At 35.8% G+C, this 17,886-nt stretch overlaps 4 protein-coding genes across 6 annotated transcripts; 3 read left to right on the top strand and 1 right to left on the bottom strand.

The window, feature by feature from the left end:
• The first annotated feature begins 653 nt into the window (after positions 1-653).
• Positions 654-5,583, top strand: LOC130747515 (uncharacterized). Of its 2 annotated transcripts, none has more exons than XM_057600479.1 (7): positions 654-1,285; positions 2,090-2,415; positions 2,528-2,680; positions 3,338-3,430; positions 3,738-3,796; positions 4,810-4,864; positions 5,123-5,583. In XM_057600479.1, exons 1-7 carry the CDS (start codon positions 859-861, stop codon positions 5,342-5,344), a joined length of 1,335 nt encoding a protein of 444 aa, XP_057456462.1. In that variant the 5' UTR covers positions 654-858; the 3' UTR covers positions 5,345-5,583. The 2 variants fall into 2 exon arrangements, with proteins under 2 accessions (XP_057456462.1, XP_057456461.1); XM_057600478.1 differs by having other exon boundaries at positions 657-1,285; positions 4,810-4,903.
• Positions 5,584-6,605: 1,022 nt separating this feature from the next.
• On the top strand, positions 6,606-10,435 carry LOC130747516 (uncharacterized). Of its 2 annotated transcripts, XM_057600481.1 has the most exons (2): positions 6,606-9,823; positions 9,922-10,433. In XM_057600481.1, the coding sequence occupies exons 1-2, from the start codon at positions 7,646-7,648 to the stop codon at positions 9,934-9,936; spliced, it is 2,193 nt and encodes a 730-aa protein (XP_057456464.1). In that variant the 5' UTR covers positions 6,606-7,645; the 3' UTR covers positions 9,937-10,433. The 2 variants fall into 2 exon arrangements, with proteins under 2 accessions (XP_057456464.1, XP_057456463.1); XM_057600480.1 differs by having other exon boundaries at positions 6,606-10,435.
• A 216-nt stretch (positions 10,436-10,651) lies between these two features.
• On the bottom strand, positions 10,652-12,523 carry LOC130747517 (protein YAE1-like). The gene is made up of 5 exons (XM_057600482.1): positions 12,424-12,523; positions 11,799-11,904; positions 11,460-11,578; positions 11,238-11,359; positions 10,652-11,120 (listed from the first exon to the last, which is right to left on the bottom strand). The coding sequence occupies exons 2-5, from the start codon at positions 11,902-11,904 to the stop codon at positions 10,811-10,813; spliced, it is 657 nt and encodes a 218-aa protein (XP_057456465.1). The 5' UTR covers positions 12,424-12,523; the 3' UTR covers positions 10,652-10,810.
• Positions 12,524-13,560: 1,037 nt separating this feature from the next.
• On the top strand, positions 13,561-15,507 carry LOC130743042 (cysteine protease RD19A-like). The gene is made up of 3 exons (XM_057595149.1): positions 13,561-14,190; positions 14,707-14,953; positions 15,108-15,507. The coding sequence occupies exons 1-3, from the start codon at positions 13,633-13,635 to the stop codon at positions 15,383-15,385; spliced, it is 1,083 nt and encodes a 360-aa protein (XP_057451132.1). The 5' UTR covers positions 13,561-13,632; the 3' UTR covers positions 15,386-15,507.
• The last annotated feature ends 2,379 nt before the right edge of the window (positions 15,508-17,886 follow it).

The raw sequence follows: 17,886 nt of genomic DNA on the forward strand, positions 1-17,886 counted from the left end.
GTTGGAGGGACCAAAAGTGCAATTAAGTCAACTTCCTCACCATCGTGACCTGCATTTTTGGTCCCCCAATTTTCCATTTCGTCCACTTAATTACACTTTTGATCCCTCAAACCGTTGGATTTTGGATGGAAATCACTAGAGAGACCAAATGTGTTTACGAAGGGTAACTTTGGGATGGATTTTGCAAAGTTCTTAGTTGTGGGACGATTTTGTAGAAATGATAAAGTCAGGGGACCAAAAGTGAAGTTAAGTCAATTTATTTCTATCACATCATATCACATACTCCCTCGTTCGAGAAAGTTTGTAGTTTAAGGTTATACAACAAAGAGTAAGAAAACAATTATTGATAGTATAATTTGACTAGATTGCTCTTATTTAATTTTACTAGTATGATGTGCAACTATTAAATTATACTTAGATAAAGAAGAATGTAATTAATAGACAAGAGTTGTGGTTGGTTAATATGAAATGTGATAAGTGAGAGAAAATGTATTAAATGAGGGTATATGTGGAAAAAATTAGCAAAAAATGCATTGACTTTCTAAAATAACAAACCTTTTGTAATATTGAAAGAAAGTCCAAAACAACAAACTTCCAGAATGGGAGGGAGTATCATATCATATGGGTCATTCTCCAATTTCTCATCTAAGATTAAAGTGTTAAGATAAACATGAGTGGGTGGTGATGGGTGATAGATATGAGAATGAGAGACAGACACAAGTGTGCATTTGTTATTTGCTTATCCAACAACTAACCAGAATCCAAATGCATATGTTCATGTTCAATCCTTCATGTTCCAGCTCCACGCTTCTCTGAGGCAAACACAGTGACATAATAGTTCATTTGATTCTCACCCACATGGCTTCTTTACGGTCTCCATGGTTGCGTTGCATTGTATCCCCCAAGAACGGTGCTATTTTCCCCTCCACAAACGTGTCCGTGTGCATGTGCTTGCCTTCTTCAACAACAACGTTCAAGCTCTGTTGTGCTCTGAGCTCTAACAACGCGGAGTCTTCTGAACCCACCTCGCCGGAAGCTCAAACGGGTCCGGTTGATCCCGTGAAGCTAGCGTTTAACAAGGCAAAAACATACAAAGAAGAATCGGGAAAATCAAACCCTGGTTCTGGAATTGAGCAAAGCGATGCTAATGGTGAAAATTCGGTTAATCAGGGTGATGCTGTTGATGGTAGGCAAAAGGATTTGCCTGTTTCTTTGAAGATTGCTATGGAGAAGGCCAAAAAGTATAAGCAGAATAAAGGGGTTGCTATTGCTGAAACAACTCAAGGTAATATAATACTTATTCAATATAAAATGGTTTAGGTGTTTTCAGGTAAATTTTAGATAATTAAGTGATTTAGAGTGAGTTCCAATGTTTGGTCATTTCTACTTCCTGTTATTTTAACTGAGAAGTTGAAATCAAACTCAAGCTAGGGAGTAGGGGGGCATTATCCTCGTTTCAAGTCCATGGACTATTGTGCAAGCAAGTGTTAGTGCATGTTTGGAAATCCTATTACAATTGATTTTGAAGCCAAAATCAATTATGGGGAGTTAGCTTATAATAAAAGAAAAGATGGTTTATATGTTTTATTTTGTGTTGATGTTTTTTGAAGTAATTATATGCGTGGTTATTGTAAAATTGTTTTCCATAGAATTGATTTTTGTAAAATTGATTATGGTAAAAGTGAGTTCGAATAAGTTGTAAGTGAAGTGATTTATGTTTAGACATGTTTGTGAATAAAAAAAGTAATATCTTAATGGTAATGTTGTGAAATTGTAAAGTTCCACAATTGATTATGTCCAGTGTCCACCACAAAAACTGCTCTCTCTAGCTTCTCCGTAGAATTGATTATGAGACCGAAATCAATTCTTCGAGACGATTCTCAAACACCTATGTATATCCATAAGCGATTTTGCTAAATGAGATTTGATTCTAACTTCTAAGGTTTACCAACGGGGAACCAAACACAGGTATAACAGCAATGCAACAAATTGTTAGGTACAAAACATGGAAATTTCGAGTATATAATGACAAGCTATGTGTTTTTACTATGCAGTTTGTGCTGAAATGGGTATTTAAATTCATTTTTAGGACTGCAGGGAGGGAGGGAGAGGACTTTGGAAAATTCTGTTGGTGAGAAAGAGGGAAAACTATCGGTTTCAAAGATTGATTTTGTGGGGCTTGACTTTGGGGATAAGAAGAAGACTAGGGGATTGCCACCTGGACTGGTTCCTGTCACAGACTCCTTCTCTGACGGAGACTTGACTGAGGTGGAGTTTATTGTTGGAGATGCAACCAAGTTTGATGCTGTAACAGATCCAGAACCTGAACAGACTAAGGAAGAAGAGTCAGAGTTATACAAGCCAACAGTTTCTACATGGGGTGTCTTTCCTAGACCTGGCAATATTTCAAAAACAGTATGTTTTTTTAGTATTTGTCAATTGATTTTTATTCTTGCCAACTTGTTCATGTTTTCCCTTTCTCATTTGCCCCACTTTTTACTGGTTTATTTATTGGGTCCACATTCAGTTTGGAGGTGGAAGAGTTATACGTCCTGGAGAGGTTCTAGAGACTGATGAAGAAAAAGCTATGAGAGAAGTGCGCACGAAGCAGCTACTTGCTGCTTACAAGAAGAGAACTGGATTAGATATTGATCCAAAGCTAAAATCTGAGTGTGAGGAGGTGAGCATTTACTGAAATTGATAGATTGACATTCAAGTTAATTATCGTTCTTCCTAAGAAGCTCCAAGTGCATCAAGTGGTCTACTGGTCATAAAAATTGACTACATTTTAAGCCGTTTAACGGTTTTAATCTCAAAAACAATTATATTTGCAAGCAAAAATATTGTAAATTTTAAAATGATAATTCTGTGCAAACAGGCCTTTTTTTAATTCCTTTTTGCTTGGCCATATTAAAAACCAAGCAACTTCAAAATACCAATTTGGAATAATATGTGCCTTTAATGTTTGAATTGACTTAATCTTTATGGTCACACTAATAGTATTGGACTCCAAATAGAACTCATATTCTCCTCGTTTTGTATTAATGGTTTGCGCCTTCAGCTATTCACTTTTAAGTTTTAATTGATTATAGCAATAAAGCCTTTGGTACAGAAAATAGATTACGATTGAAGTATTCCTAGGCTTGGGGGAATGGGGGATATGTGATGAAAATGAGGATTAGGTAAAGGTAGGATATCTTAATTTCCAAATGCTTTAAGTTTCTTTACAAGGTTGTCTTTCTGATTTAATTTGATATTTGCCTCTTCTTTTATTGTGTATCTGTTGCTTAATTATCCTGACAGAATATAATTTCTAAATTGCATATACTTTTTGTAGGCATTGAAGGATGGTGACTTGTTAATGAATGCAGGGAAGCTGAAGGAAGCATTGCCCTACTATGAGAAGGTTATGGACAAAATAACCTTCAAGGTAAACATTTTAATTTAAACTACTCACCTACAAGTTGTCGCGGGGAAAATGCACTTATATCTTTCTAGTAAGAAGCTAGCATCATCTCTCTGAATGTCATTTCCAACTAAAGTTTATTGAGATGAACCCTTTTTCTTCAAACCAAAAGGGCATATTGATTGACCTTTTTTTTTACTTTTTAAGTTTTATTGAGCATTACATTGTGTCTAGTTTTTGAACTTTTAAATGTAATGACATACTCTAGCAGGGAAACTAGGAAATATATATTTGGAGGAATATATACATGAGATTGAACATGTCTGTGCAGAGTGAGCTCCATGGATTAGCTGCTTTGCAGTGGTCAATTTGTCTAGACTCCCTCAATAGGTATGTTCAGAAACTTCAGGCAATGCCTGAACTTATAATGGGACCTACCAGATTGTGTTCTACAAGAATTGATGACTCCTTAATATGCATATGCAATGTTTGCTACTTCAGTTCTGTGTGACATGATCACGTTGGCAACTGTGTTTTGATTCAATGCTAAGTATAGTGCCTATATTTAACTTGAAAGGATAAGGTTATGTTTGGATTGGTGTTTGGGAGCTTCTAACCCCCGTTTGGAACTCTCAGTTGTGATTTGCATATTTGATTTTTTTCTTTTCTAAACGTTACTCTGCTTCCAAAGCTACATTTTACTTCCAGAGTTCATTTCAACACTACTTGGGTCATTAGTGCCCTCCCCTGGCTAAAATTGCCCAGGCTTTGTTGAAGTTCCGTCTGGAAACAGGGATCTTTGTCATTGCAGAGGTCAAATTTGGAACCATTCATTGTCAATATTTTTTGCCTGATCCAAGGGACAATATATAAGTAGTTCATAGTTAATTAAATCCTTTACCAATGAATAAGATGAGCTTTCACTAATTTAACCACTCCTCAAGTGGTAGAGTGAAATTGCAGTTTTGGCAGATATCCTTGTCACATCAGCATGCTGAAATTTAGCTAGTTTTGATCATGAAACCTTGTTTCCTTTTCAAAATGAATTTGTCATAGTTTTATCAATGTGTCTGTAGACCGTAGTTTAGTAAATGTTTTAGGTTCTAAGGTAGTGTTTGGCTTGTGCACATAACAGAACGGAACTCATTCTCTTTGGTTTGGGTCATTGGGTGGAACCAAAATATGCCATTTGTCCTACTTTATGTCTTGTTTTGTTCTGCTTCTAATATAACACCAAACATAGAACAGAACCTGTATTGATGTATTGATATGTCACTTTGCTATGACCGTAACTTAGTCCAGAAACAACTATAGCCTCTTGACCTGAAAGTGGAGGGGCTTAGCATTAATTGGTTTGTTCTTTCTGTTCTTAAGATTTCCAAACATATTTTGATGATTGACAGGTCCAATGAGGCTCAAAGCATGTATGAGAAGCTCAAATCTCACCCAAATGCTAAAGTAAGCAAGAAAGCAAGACAGTTCTCGTACAGCTTTCAGGTAGTTTCTGGTAGGAAAATGGTCTGCAAGATAACATGCTACGTGCACTTGAAAAAAAAAGTGTCTGTCTTTGTCTAGTATTTAAAACACTCTAATCAATGATATTTCCTATGTATTAGGATTATTAGCAATCTTCCATGTTTATAATTTTTTTTCACACATCTCAAGCCACATATTTGTTTTATATTTACATTCATTGTGGGTTATGAACTCTGCCAGGCCATGGAAATGATGAAATTTACAGCAGGATCATCATCATATTCAAAGAACACATACTACCAGAATTATTTTGATGCATTTATAGAGAATAAATCCAACTACCCCTTACAAGATGGTGTGGCTCAAGAAAATGCAATGAATCTGCAGGTTTTGCCGTATATTATTTTCATGGTTTCTCCTATTTTTGTCATACTACTTATTGCTCTGCAGAAAAGAATATAATTATAAATTTCTCTCTTTTGTTTGCACATAGTCCACATGCAGACCGTTTCTTTGTTTTATAGTGTCAATGATCAAGTCCTTTAAACAGAAGATAACTCTTCCGAGTTGGACAACTTCATATAATTGTATAGGTGTATTATAGGATAGGATTGAATTGTAAATATAAGAATTATGTATTTTTTTTAGCAATACTTTACCAAGCTAAAAAAAACATTTAATTTCTCATTTAGAAGAGACTTCAAAGGATTTCATTTCAAAGGAGAATTTCATGGCTTATCCCATGCTTTTTTGCATTGTCTCATCGCCTGCTCACTTGTGTCGTCGTGCCATCACTGGCGGAGCTGTTTTCTCATCCACGTCGGTGTGTTGGCTGGATCTCACTGGCACCGTTGGGTCACAATCTTACCGGTGTCACGATCTCACTAACGTACTCACCTATTTTTTTCAGCAGTACTTTACCAAGCTGCAATTTAAAATTTGATGATATTAAATGTGTAAATTACATACCCTGTTTCTAAAAAATAACCAGAAATACGAGCATACCCAAAAAAGTTAAATAATACGTGAAAAAGAGGATGGTAATTAATGCAAAATTACGTCAAATGAGTTCTTTTACAGGTAGACCTGCAAAAAAAAATCTGACATCAAATGGAAAATGCTCTGAAAATTTACAGTGCTCCAGTTTGGACATTATCCTTAATTACAATGTCAATTTGTTTAATTAACGGAAAAAGTTCCACTAAAATAAGTTAAATAATCGGAATTTTCTGTACCAAAAAAATAATACTCGGAATTTGTGATCCTAGCTAACATGATATTTCTTACGTAGTACTCGTCAATTTTATACTTCTCAAAAGTAGATATTATGTACCATAATTTTCCTAACAAACATTTACATAAAACCTACACAAACAAGGAAAATAAGCACCGAATACATGAACAAATGATGTCTCATTTCATTCTTTTTCAGTTTTCACTAATGAAATTGTATTATGTCAATTAAAAATCACTCATAAAGATAACTGTTATATCCATGAATTTTTTAATTAACATATCACAATATCTAGTTAAGATAAGAAATAATACATCATTTAGGGAAAAGGATTTTGATTCATTGGTTGGATAATTGTGCTTGTTAATGATTGCGTAGCAGGTTCTCGTGATAATTTTCAATACCAACCGATTATGAAAATAAAGCAAAAATACAATGCACTTTTTAATTTTTATAAAAAATAGAAGCAGAAAATGACAATAAATAGCAAACTACAAACTTCCAACCACTACTCTTTCTGTCCCAAATGAAAGACAATCCCAAACACTACACGAACTAAAAACTACTACTATTCATGGAATATCTTTAAAGCTATCCATAATCCATCCATTCACTTTATCTTTTGACTCTAGTGTATCACCTCAAACAACAATAGTAACTAATTCCTTTGCAGTGAGCACTTTTAGTAAGCGGTAAACAATTCCCAACCTCATGATTAATAGATGATGTAAGCAACCACTACGCTACACCTTGTGGTTCCATCCATTCACTTTGATAAATTACCTACCATTGCAATCACACAACACAATAACTATAAATCTAGTTATGCAACCCCATGATTGAGCAATTGATTGGAAACTAAAAGCCGCCAAGGTTATTTCTTGTGCCTAAGGGTTGCCATAATAGAACTTAATTGCCATTTAACAAAAGTATGCCAAAGCAAGTGGAAAACGTGTCTTTCTTATCCAAATCAAAGAGAGGGAAATATATAAATTTGGAGATTGATGAGTTGAGGAATCAAATCAACTTCAATATTGTGAGTGTTTTTGGTAGCTTGCAGCAACAACTAATAATACTCAAGCAGAAAGGGTCCCTAAACCCTCTGTCGTTACGTGTCAGCATGAAATCCTCATATCAGCTGCATTCAAATTTTACCATCTGCCAAACAACTAGAGAGAACAAGCAAAAAGAAAAATTTCTGCAGGCAATGCATAAACCAAGAGAGGAGAATCTTTCTGGCTGTTTGGGTTTTAGTCCCTCCTTTTCTTTTGCAATGTGAACTTCCTTTCTGGGAAAGCAACAGCACAAGGTTTCAATTCTTGTGCTTGAGCTCCACAGAAAGGAAAGCTAATTTTAATTCCAACTCCCCCTTATTCTGGATTCTGTTTTTGTGTGAATAGTGTCCAAAGAAAGGTTCCTGGAAAACAAGGTATCCAAGCTGATCAAGTCAAATCTGATAAGCGCTTGGCAAACTTGAAGCTAGCTCTTTCTCACAGCACGGGGATGGCAAAAGCAGAGGAACTGATAGGATGAAGCAAATGAAGAAGTCAAGGTCAGTTAAGTTATCTGATTTAGAGGTTTTCCGATCACCATCTCCATGGAGGAGCTTATCACAACCAAGTAAGCCACCACCTCTTGATGTTCCAGCCACTGAAGCATCATCACAAAAGTACAATCCTTCAGTAAGAAGGTTGCACAATTACATGAAGCCTACTTGCAGTTCAGATGCAAAAAAGGGGCTTTTGCCGGTGAGTATTCAGAATACCCAATCTGGTTCAGATGGTAAGAATCTACCACAAAAATGTTTGAGTAATTCCTCTGTTTCTAGCAAAAAACCTTCAAAAACTTTGACCAGATCATCTACCTTAAAGCCTTGTAGCGGTTATCCTATAAAATCAACAATAGCAGTTAAGCAAGAAGATGTTAATCCACAAGAGAAAGCTACCTGCTCTTCAACTTTGAAAGACTCCAAGTTCCCCACGTACCTCATGCTTAATCCTGGGGGTACCGAGTCTGAGGGAACTTCAGTCATGAAGGTTTGCCGTTATACATATTGTTCTCTCAACAGTCATCACCATGCTCGTTTGCCTCAACTGAATAGCTTCATGTCAGCCAGGAGGCGTCTTTTGGAAACTCAGAAGAGTGTAAAGCTGGAAGCTCCTAAAAGATTGAAGGTTCCCTGTGAGACAAAGAATGCCTCTGATATTGACCAGGTAGCCTTTGATGGAGAACTTGCAAGTGATGAAGCAGATAGGGGTAACCCGACACCCTTGTTGCGAGAAATTGATATGGGTTTCTTTATTGAAATCTATGCCAAGGAAAAGCAACAAGCTGGCAGAATCGGAAGATTTGAATCCGTCAAACACGGTGAGGATCAAGAAGATATCATGTTTGCGATTGAGGAAAATGGCAAGGCAGCAGAAAATGATGGAGTCAAGCAAGCTATTCCAAGCGTACCTCATGATCTCCCCAAGTCTGAGACTAGTATTGAGGAGGATTTGAAAAACTACTTTGATGTTGCTGCCATTGAAGAAGATGCCAAAGGAAGCCTTCATCAGAAACAGAATGCTGAAGTTGCAGATAAGAACCACTCACCCAGCTGGTTTCATGAAGAAATATGCATGGGAAGCTACTTCAGTGAGGTTAGCTATGATGGGGAATACATGGAAAATATTGAATTGGATGATTCTGATTCTCAAGATACAGATATGAATTGGGAGGAGGAACAGTTTAGTGCATGTGACTACAAACAAGAAATTGATTCTTCTGTCATCATGCAGAAGACTGGCTCAAAATTTGAGGCTTCATCAGAGAGTTTGTGTGGTATATCTGAAATGTGGTTAGATGACATCCTTAGCAACCATTACGCGGACATTCTGGTTGAAGTAGCACTCCAAGCAGTCAAAGAAGAGAAAAACACCCATTTTGAAGCGCAAACACATGGCACTAAGTCTGTCCTGGAAGACATCGAGTTCAACACTCAAGAAACAGATCATTTGTCCAACGCCGCAAGTCATGAGCATGACCAATCTTCAACAGAGGAAGTATTTGAGCATTTTACAAACACAAGAGATAACAATAGAGAAAGCGAAAAACACATGGACAATGAGGTAAGTTGTGCCTCCAAGGTACTTGATGAAGATGCAATTGAAAATTGTGAAGGCCACACGAACAGTGAAACTTTTGCGATTGATGAGAGCTGTGAAGACAGCAACCCAAGCCTAGAGATAAATGATGAAGGACTTAGCCAGGAGAACCTAATTAACTTGTCTGCTGAGCCCAAAGAAAGTTCCATTATTATTCAGGACCAGGAATTGTTGGAGGAAGATCAAGTTAGGGTCAGTAGGTTCCATACCAGCTGCGTAGATAGTGAACAGCAGAACACAGGCAAGAACTGGAAATGGGCAGTTAGGCACAAGAGACCTGACCAAGATAATGAGGAAGTGAGAAGGATCAACCCTCGAAAGCCAAATTTTCTTCCCTTGAATCCTGATCCAGAACCAGAAAAGGTTGACCTGAAGCATCAAATGATAGATGAAAGAAAACATGCAGATGAATGGATGCTTGATTTTGCATTGAGACAAGCTGTCACAAAACTTGTTCCAGCTGGGAAAATGAAGGTAGCACTACTCGTGGAAGCTTTTGAAACAGTAATGTCAATACCCAAATGTGAAGCCCATATTAGAAACAATTCACCTTTTGTTCATGTAAGACCTATTCAAGCTTGTAGCTAATGCATACTGCTGAGGTTATAACATAGGTTTCTTCCTTATCTTATTATTTGAGCAAATATTATGTCGATCAGGAAGCAGGAGAGTAAGAAAACAAGAAGGAAGCAAATTTTCAGGAGTATTCTGCAAGCCTACAAACAGTAACCAGTTATGCCCCTCCTTCTGAAGCATGGAGAAAACTCAGCTTGCAGGTTTAAGGGACTCATACAGGAAAGAGATGGTGGTTCCCATAATCTTCGCCAATTTGTTTAGTGTACTTTGGTATTTACTTTCTTGAAGTTATGTTTGATGCAACAGTACTTCTATGTTACAATAAAGGGTACTAATGCTCTAGACACGTTATTTTACTTTATATGTATAAAGCACAAGCATATATAATAATATATACTTTACACGATTTTTGTTTTCATTTTTGTTCAATCTTTTATCATCAAGAATAAAAGAAATACAAATAGTACATGGTTGTCTTGAATGGATAATTCTAATAAACTGTTTTTTGGTAGTTCACATGTATGTGCAGCCGGAATTATACACCCTAGTTAGTAACTTAATACTTGTATAGACCAAATAAAACAAACCCTTCTTCTCAGCAGGATAAAATATTAAGCCACGAGAAACTAACAAAGTTTGATTTCATGATATGAAGTTAACATCACAGGCACTATCATACCTAGAAAACAAACAATAACTCTAGAAAAAAGGACCAAATAAGGGAAACTTAAGCTAAATATTTCTCTATATTGATTTATGAAAGTAGTTACATTCGTTATATGATGCGAAAAATATTGAAAAACAATTTAAAAGTGATAAACACTGAGAATGTATGTAAATTGAAATTAACAACTGTATTTTCAACTTGCTTTGTTGAGTTCAACTGCGTTCAAATTTAGCAGAAGTCTCAAGTACTGCATAATCTCTTACCATTCTAGGCTAAGGTGTTTTACATGAGTGGTAGATCACAGTTTATTTTGGTTCAGGTAAATGACTGTCAATGGAAGGGGAATCATGAATCAGAGATTCAAGTTTTCCACTATAATTTGTCAAGTGAGAGACATGTGAAGCTTGTTCCTGCAAACCTGCTATGCCGCAGCTATCCTCTACGTGTTCACTCTGCCCTGAAGCTTCTTGTGCTTTGAAGTCCTCATGAAACAATCTAAGGGCATCTGTTGTTGACAAAGAATGCACTGATTCGTGCAGCTGTTGGAATTCATCTCTTCTTTCAAGTGTTTCAACCAACCTCTCTTTTAACTTATCTGGAAGATAAGCAAAAGCACTTCACAGGAAGCAAATAGCCAAAAAGAAAATTATAAGAAACATATTAGAGAACAAGTCACCGTATTTAAATTAAAATATACTGCATAATCATATTTTTGTTTTCCTCTCAGAATACCTGGCTACACCTCTCACAACACCCCAATTAAAACCAGCATGAACTGATTGTTTAAAACCAATATTAAAACCCTCCTGTGCAGATGCTTCCTTCCCCGCTATAAGACCATCACGGTACCCAATCTAAATATGATGGAGAACGAAAAATGAATATCAAATCACTCAGTCGACATGAGACATTAGAAACTAAAATAAGGAAATGATTCCTAAATTGACAAAATACCGTATGGAACTGGTCATGCCTCCTCTGCCACTCTCTGTTCAAATCTGATGAGCGCTCCAACTTGTCATCAGAATCATCCCAGACAGAACCATCAAGACCAAAATCACTATCATCACAATCTGAAAGCATAACATACAATTAGATGCCTTAAAGCAACAGACTGCAAAAAATAACTTAGATGTATCAATATTAAGAACTGCTCAATACTTAGTGCTTATTTACTAGCTGGCAATATTTTCTAATGATTGTTATACCCTTTGTATAGTATAGACGAAACTAAACCATTCAATGCATTGAGTAACAGAGTTTCCATATGAATTCACCCATAACAAATCTTACCATTAAGCTTATTTTCTTGCTCAGCAGCACCGGTTGACGTTAGCTCTAATTTTGACAGTTGTAAACTTTCAGCATAAATTTCTTCAGCAATCCTACCCCCCTCCATCTGCAAAGCAGAAAAATGATCAGAGTTAAGTAAAACAAGCATTATAGTTAGTTGTGTAGGAGTACTTATTTATTAAAACTTGGACAATCTTTCTACCTAAACCGAAAAATAAGTGCAAATTCATAACATTCATAAACTCTACTCCAGTTTTATGCCGAAACAAATTTGTGCCACAGAAACCTCCTTAAGGATACAACTTTAGCTCTGAACATAATATCAACATATCCAGCAAAAATTAAATTTCCAATTTGTGCAATTTGCAAAAAACAATAAGTCCAAAAGAAAAAACTAAAATTGTCCACAATCTCTCCACCCCCTTCCCTATGGAGAATTGGCACAAAAAAATTTCACGAAAAGTATAATAATATGTTTTTTCATCCACTGAGGAATATCACATATGAAAATCAAGTATCAAACAAAAATGGAGAACGGAATGAACTAAGATATTGTTTTAGAACACAGAGCGAGCAAGGATTGGCGTCACTCTCTCGCATCTCTGGGCGGCGAAGCGAAACAAACCTGGGTTCTCGTTGCTGCTTCCTCTCTCGCGGCTGCTATGTTATGTTTGTGATATTACACTTCTGCAGTTTTGCGGTTCTGAAAGCTCAAGAGAAACAAAGTACTGAAAGTAGGGTTATATATGTTTTACTCCCTAGAAATATAGTAAATATTGGTTTTAGTCCTGAAAAATATTTGTTAGTTTTTAATCTACAAATATATGTTGTTACTTGTTTTTATTTTTTGAAAATTACTTATTTTAGTTCATATTTTTAACTTTTGCTTATGTGACTACAAAGTGATATCACACTCTTTTTAGTTGAGTTTTCTTTTTATCGGATGTGGTACAATGAGACCTACTCATGCAAACATGGAAAAGTTTGGACATTGTTGTCGATGTAGTTTTTGCGATGGGCAATATGAAACGATGACACCAAGTATGGCTAAGGTGACGATGGAAGTCGTGAGTATGAATGTGTGGGTCTAGTAGTGTCAGATTAGATAAGACTTAATATAAATTTTTCTTTGTCAAAATATTTCTCTTAATTCTTATTAATTTTTATCCCTAGATAACACTTATAATTCACTTCTTGAATTTTAAAATTAAGTTTTTTTAAGGTAAAATTAAAGATAAATCTCAATAATATTTCATTTATGTAAAAAGGATTTGATTTTTTTTTTACTAAGATAATATTTATATTTCTATAGAAAATGATACTATTTATCATTTAATTCTTGAAATGAAATTTATCAATTTTGAACTATGATACTATTATCATGTAAATCAATTTTTTTTTTTGACATTTATTCTTAGATTATTATTCACAAGTCACGGGCAACTAAAATGATGTTGCATTTTTTCAAAAAAAAAAAATGATGTTGCATAAAACCTTAAAACTAGTTAACAGCATAACTGCCTAACTGTCATTCAACTCCGAAATAAGGTAACTCATCAACACTTTTCGATTTTGAATTTCATCATCAAAATCAATTTCAATATATCATCATATCATAACTAACAATATTACAATAACGATTCCTTATCTTATCTCCTTAGAAATCGTCATCATAGTTTTATGAATCTTCACATTCATTATAAATACTAGGATTGTTATTGTTGAGCATGCCACTATCACATTCTCATTCTCATACACATTCACGTTCATATTCATTCCTTTCTCATTCTTAGCCTAACCCTTACGTTACCTCTGTTACCTTTGATTTCTCAACATGGTTGATCATCGGATTCTTTTCCTCTTGTTTGTGTTCTTCCTCTTCTTCTCCAACGTCTCCTCCTCCGACGGCGTCGACCCGATGATCTGTCAGGTGGTCGACGACGAGGGTTTGGGGGCAGAACACCACTTTCTGGAGTTTAAGCGTCGGTTCGGGAAGGTGTACGCTACCGAGGAGGAGCATGGTTACAGGTTCAATGTGTTCAAGTCTAACATGCACCGAGCACGCCGCCACCAGCTGTTGGACCCGTCTGCGGTTCACGGCGTGACGCGGTTCTCTGATCTGACGCCGATGGAGTTCCGCCACAGTGTTTTGGGCCTCAGAGGAGTGGGTTTGCCTTCTGATGCAGACAGCGCTCCCATTCTCCCGACTGATAATCTTCCGAAGGATTTTGATTGGAGAGAGCACGGTGCTGTTACCCCTGTCAAGAATCAGGGTTCATGTGGATCTTGTTGGAGTTTCAGTGCAACTGGGGCACTTGAAGGTGCTCACTTTCTCTCTACTGGGAAACTTGTCAGTCTTAGTGAGCAACAGCTTGTGGATTGTGATCACGAGGTTCGTTCTCTTTCTTTCTATCACCATGCATAATATGCATTTAAGACATCGATGGTTTCCTCTGTATTTTACAATTGTTCAATGGTTATGGTTACTGTTTTTGGAGATTCTTACTGACCAAGTGTTATTGCAATAAGTGTGTTTGGGACCTTAAACTCAATTCTCATTGGCTAAAATCACTTTTAGGTGGTTATACAAATTTGACAATTGATTATTTTAGTTCCAAAATCACTTTTACTTGAAAAATCACTTTTATAGCTAGGTATATCGTGTAATTTCATATCTGGATTTCACAAGAAAATCACTTTTCCCATAATATTCTTCAAACTTCAATTACTTCACAATATTCAACTAATCAATTTCATCAAAATCAATTTTATCCAAAAATCAACTCTGACAACAGTGGTCCAAATATGAATTTATAGCAACTCAATATATGTGCAAATGTGGATTCCTTAATTAGCAGTTGTTCCTTGCATATTATGTTGTCTAAACCAGGCCCATTTACATGTGCAGTGTGATCCAGAAGAAGCAGGTTCTTGTGACTCTGGCTGCAAAGGTGGATTGATGAATAGTGCTTTTGAGTACATCCTTAACAATGGTGGAGTCATGCGAGAGGAAGACTATCCTTACTCTGGTACTGCAGGTGGGACTTGCAAGTTTGATCAAACAAAGATTGCAGCATCGGTGGCAAACTTCAGTGTTGTCTCACGTGATGAAGATCAGATTGCTGCGAATCTTGTCAAAAACGGCCCTCTTGCCGGTAAGTACTAAGTTCATGTTTAGATACATAGTGAAAAATCATGGTGATCAAAAGTAATTTTCTCTTATCTTTTGCGATTGTCCACTGCATTTATTTGGAGCTATTTTTATAGAGTGGATGTGGATGACTGATAATCTTGTAACTTTGAATGCAGTGGCCATCAATGCAGTATATATGCAGACATATGTGGGGGGAGTGTCATGCCCATACGTATGTTCAAAGAAGCTGAACCATGGGGTCTTGTTGGTGGGATACGGTTCTGAAAGCTATGCACCAATTCGGATGAAGCAGAAGCCATATTGGATAATCAAAAATTCCTGGGGAGAGAATTGGGGAGAAAATGGATATTACAAGATTTGCAGAGGAAGAAATGTCTGTGGGGTGGACTCTATGGTTTCAACTGTGGCTGCTCTTCATACCACTGGAAACTAATCACTAGGATTTTAACATGTACTTGGTCTTGTCAAATGTTAATTTGTTTATCAAACATAGTCTTTCCTGTACATTTTTCAGCGTAATTAAATTAAATGAATTGTTTGTTTGTAAACCATACTCTTTCAGTCTTTCCTATTATGCAATCGAAAGAAACGATTTCTAGTCAATCTCCTTGAGCATTGAATAAGAAATTGCCCTTAATTTGCAAATGTCACGCGTGATTGTATACTGAATGGTGATGCTAACGTTGATGAATCTAATTAAATTATAATCTCATTATGAAACTGCCTTCATTCAGCTTACTCTGTATATTTATCTAATACACTTTATTGATAGAACCCTATGTAAATTTAATTATGAATCTAAAATAAGATACAAAACTATGTGTTTAAAATAATAATATATACTTCTTTTCAAAAAAATAATAATATATACTTTACCACAAAAATATTAATCAATCGTGGTATAGAGATTTTTTTTTCTTGTATTCCATATATATCATAACAATGCATTTATGGACAATGGCGCCACGCGGAGAGAAATAAAATGTAAATAATAATATTTTTAACAATATCTTTAATGTCCATCCTATTTTCTCTCTACCTTCTTTTATAGGATTAAAGATATGTTATCCACTTAAAAAAAAATATGTTATCCACTTTTTTTACGGATATTTCTTAAGGTATTCTTTACATATGTCTATACCACATTAATAAATTTTCTATCAGCTTCTCCACAATCGAGGCCACCCTAATATCTTTAATTTCTTTGTACTATTTTTGTGTACCCGATTCTTTCTAGGGTAACACCTCTTATAGTTGCTCAATAAAACATTCCTATGAGCTTCATAGGTACTTAGCAATCAAATATAACTCATGCAATCAAAGATAACTCATGATGCTTTTCTCCACTTTAACCACCTAACTTGCATTCTGTGTGTAACAACTTTGTTAATTTCTCCATTATTTTTTTATAATAGATCCAAGGTATTTAATATGGCATTTCCTCTGGTACAAGCAAAAAATTTCTGGGTTAAATACAAGAGTGACATGTACCAGTAGGAAAATTACACTTGGATTATTTATTAATAATATCAAAAACTTCTTGAAACTCTGAATCAACCTTGTAGGTTTATTATAATTATAAACTAACCCCCATAACCTTCTATTTTTCGAATTCAGTCCTTATGTTACTGTATCCCCTTCACTTTCTCGCCTCTTCCACTCTCTTCTCCTCCCAGCACCTCCCTTTGAACTCCGGCCACCGACCAACCTCCACCGTCCATGCCACGTCTTCATCTCCGTCCGACCACCGTGGCGGCGGAGGGTTATAACGTTAAAAAAAATGCAGAAACACCAGATCTGAGAAGCCAATCTCCTCCGATCCACTCTTTCCCTTCTTCAAAACAAAACACAAACCAAAATTGGTGGTGGTTGTGGTTTGGGGTTGCTGTTGATGATGGATTGGGGGTGGAGAATATGGGTCACTTCTCTCCACATCAGATCTGGAATTTATGTATCTTTTTTCAAATTTCTTTCCTCTTCTTCCTCACCAATTTCAACGTTGCAGGGAATCTCAAAATCCAGCGATTAAAGCAAATTCAAGGAAAAAAAGTGAAGAGAAAGTGTGTTCTGTTTAAGCTAGGTTCACGTTTGGAAGGGATTTTGGTTGCTCTGTTCTTGGCCACTGTTATTTTAAGTTTTTTTTATAAAGCTTGTTAATGTTGAGTTTTTTCTGTTAATTTTGGTTTTGATTAAGGTAATGACTTTTCTTAATTATAATCCCAAACTTTTTTATCCAAAATCAAGTTAGTTACAAATCATCCAAAAAATATTCATTTTATTAAAATCACATTAGTTACAAATCACGTTTATTCGAACACAATTTTACTCAAATCATATTCCAAAATCATATTAATTCAAATACCACGTTTCAGTCGTTTCTAACTGAAATCCAAACAGACATTTACATACGTAATTATTAAAAAGTGTGAGGGTATATTTAGCAAGCTAAAATTCAGTTGGGGTCATAACGTAAATGGTGTAAAAAAGATCTAATCAGCACTTATCATATTAAATATTTATATTTTATTGGTACACCTCACTCCTGTAGCCTACACTCACCTGAATTTATGGGCACCCAAGCATGCAACACTTAATATGTCGTCGTTTCCAAGTTTTACTTTCATATTACTTCTAACACCAATCTCACTAAAATTGCAATGTATATACTCTATTTTGCTTTTGCTTAATCAAAGATCCTTAGATTTCACATACTTTCTCCATAACTCTAGAATTAACCGCTTTCATTGATTCTTTAATAAGAACTCTATCATCCGCAAATATCATGTTGTAAGGAATGATCTTCTATAATCTCCGGTAAGCATGTCCAAAACTAGATTGAACAACTATGGACTCAAGGTTGAGCCTTGATGTAGACCTATCCTTATAGGAAAATCAGTAGTCATCACAGCCCCTGGAGCTCTCACAATAGTAGTT

The sequence above is a fragment of the Lotus japonicus genome, chromosome 3, assembly GCF_012489685.1.
Source record: "Lotus japonicus ecotype B-129 chromosome 3, LjGifu_v1.2".
Taxonomy (NCBI): domain Eukaryota; kingdom Viridiplantae; phylum Streptophyta; class Magnoliopsida; order Fabales; family Fabaceae; genus Lotus; species Lotus japonicus.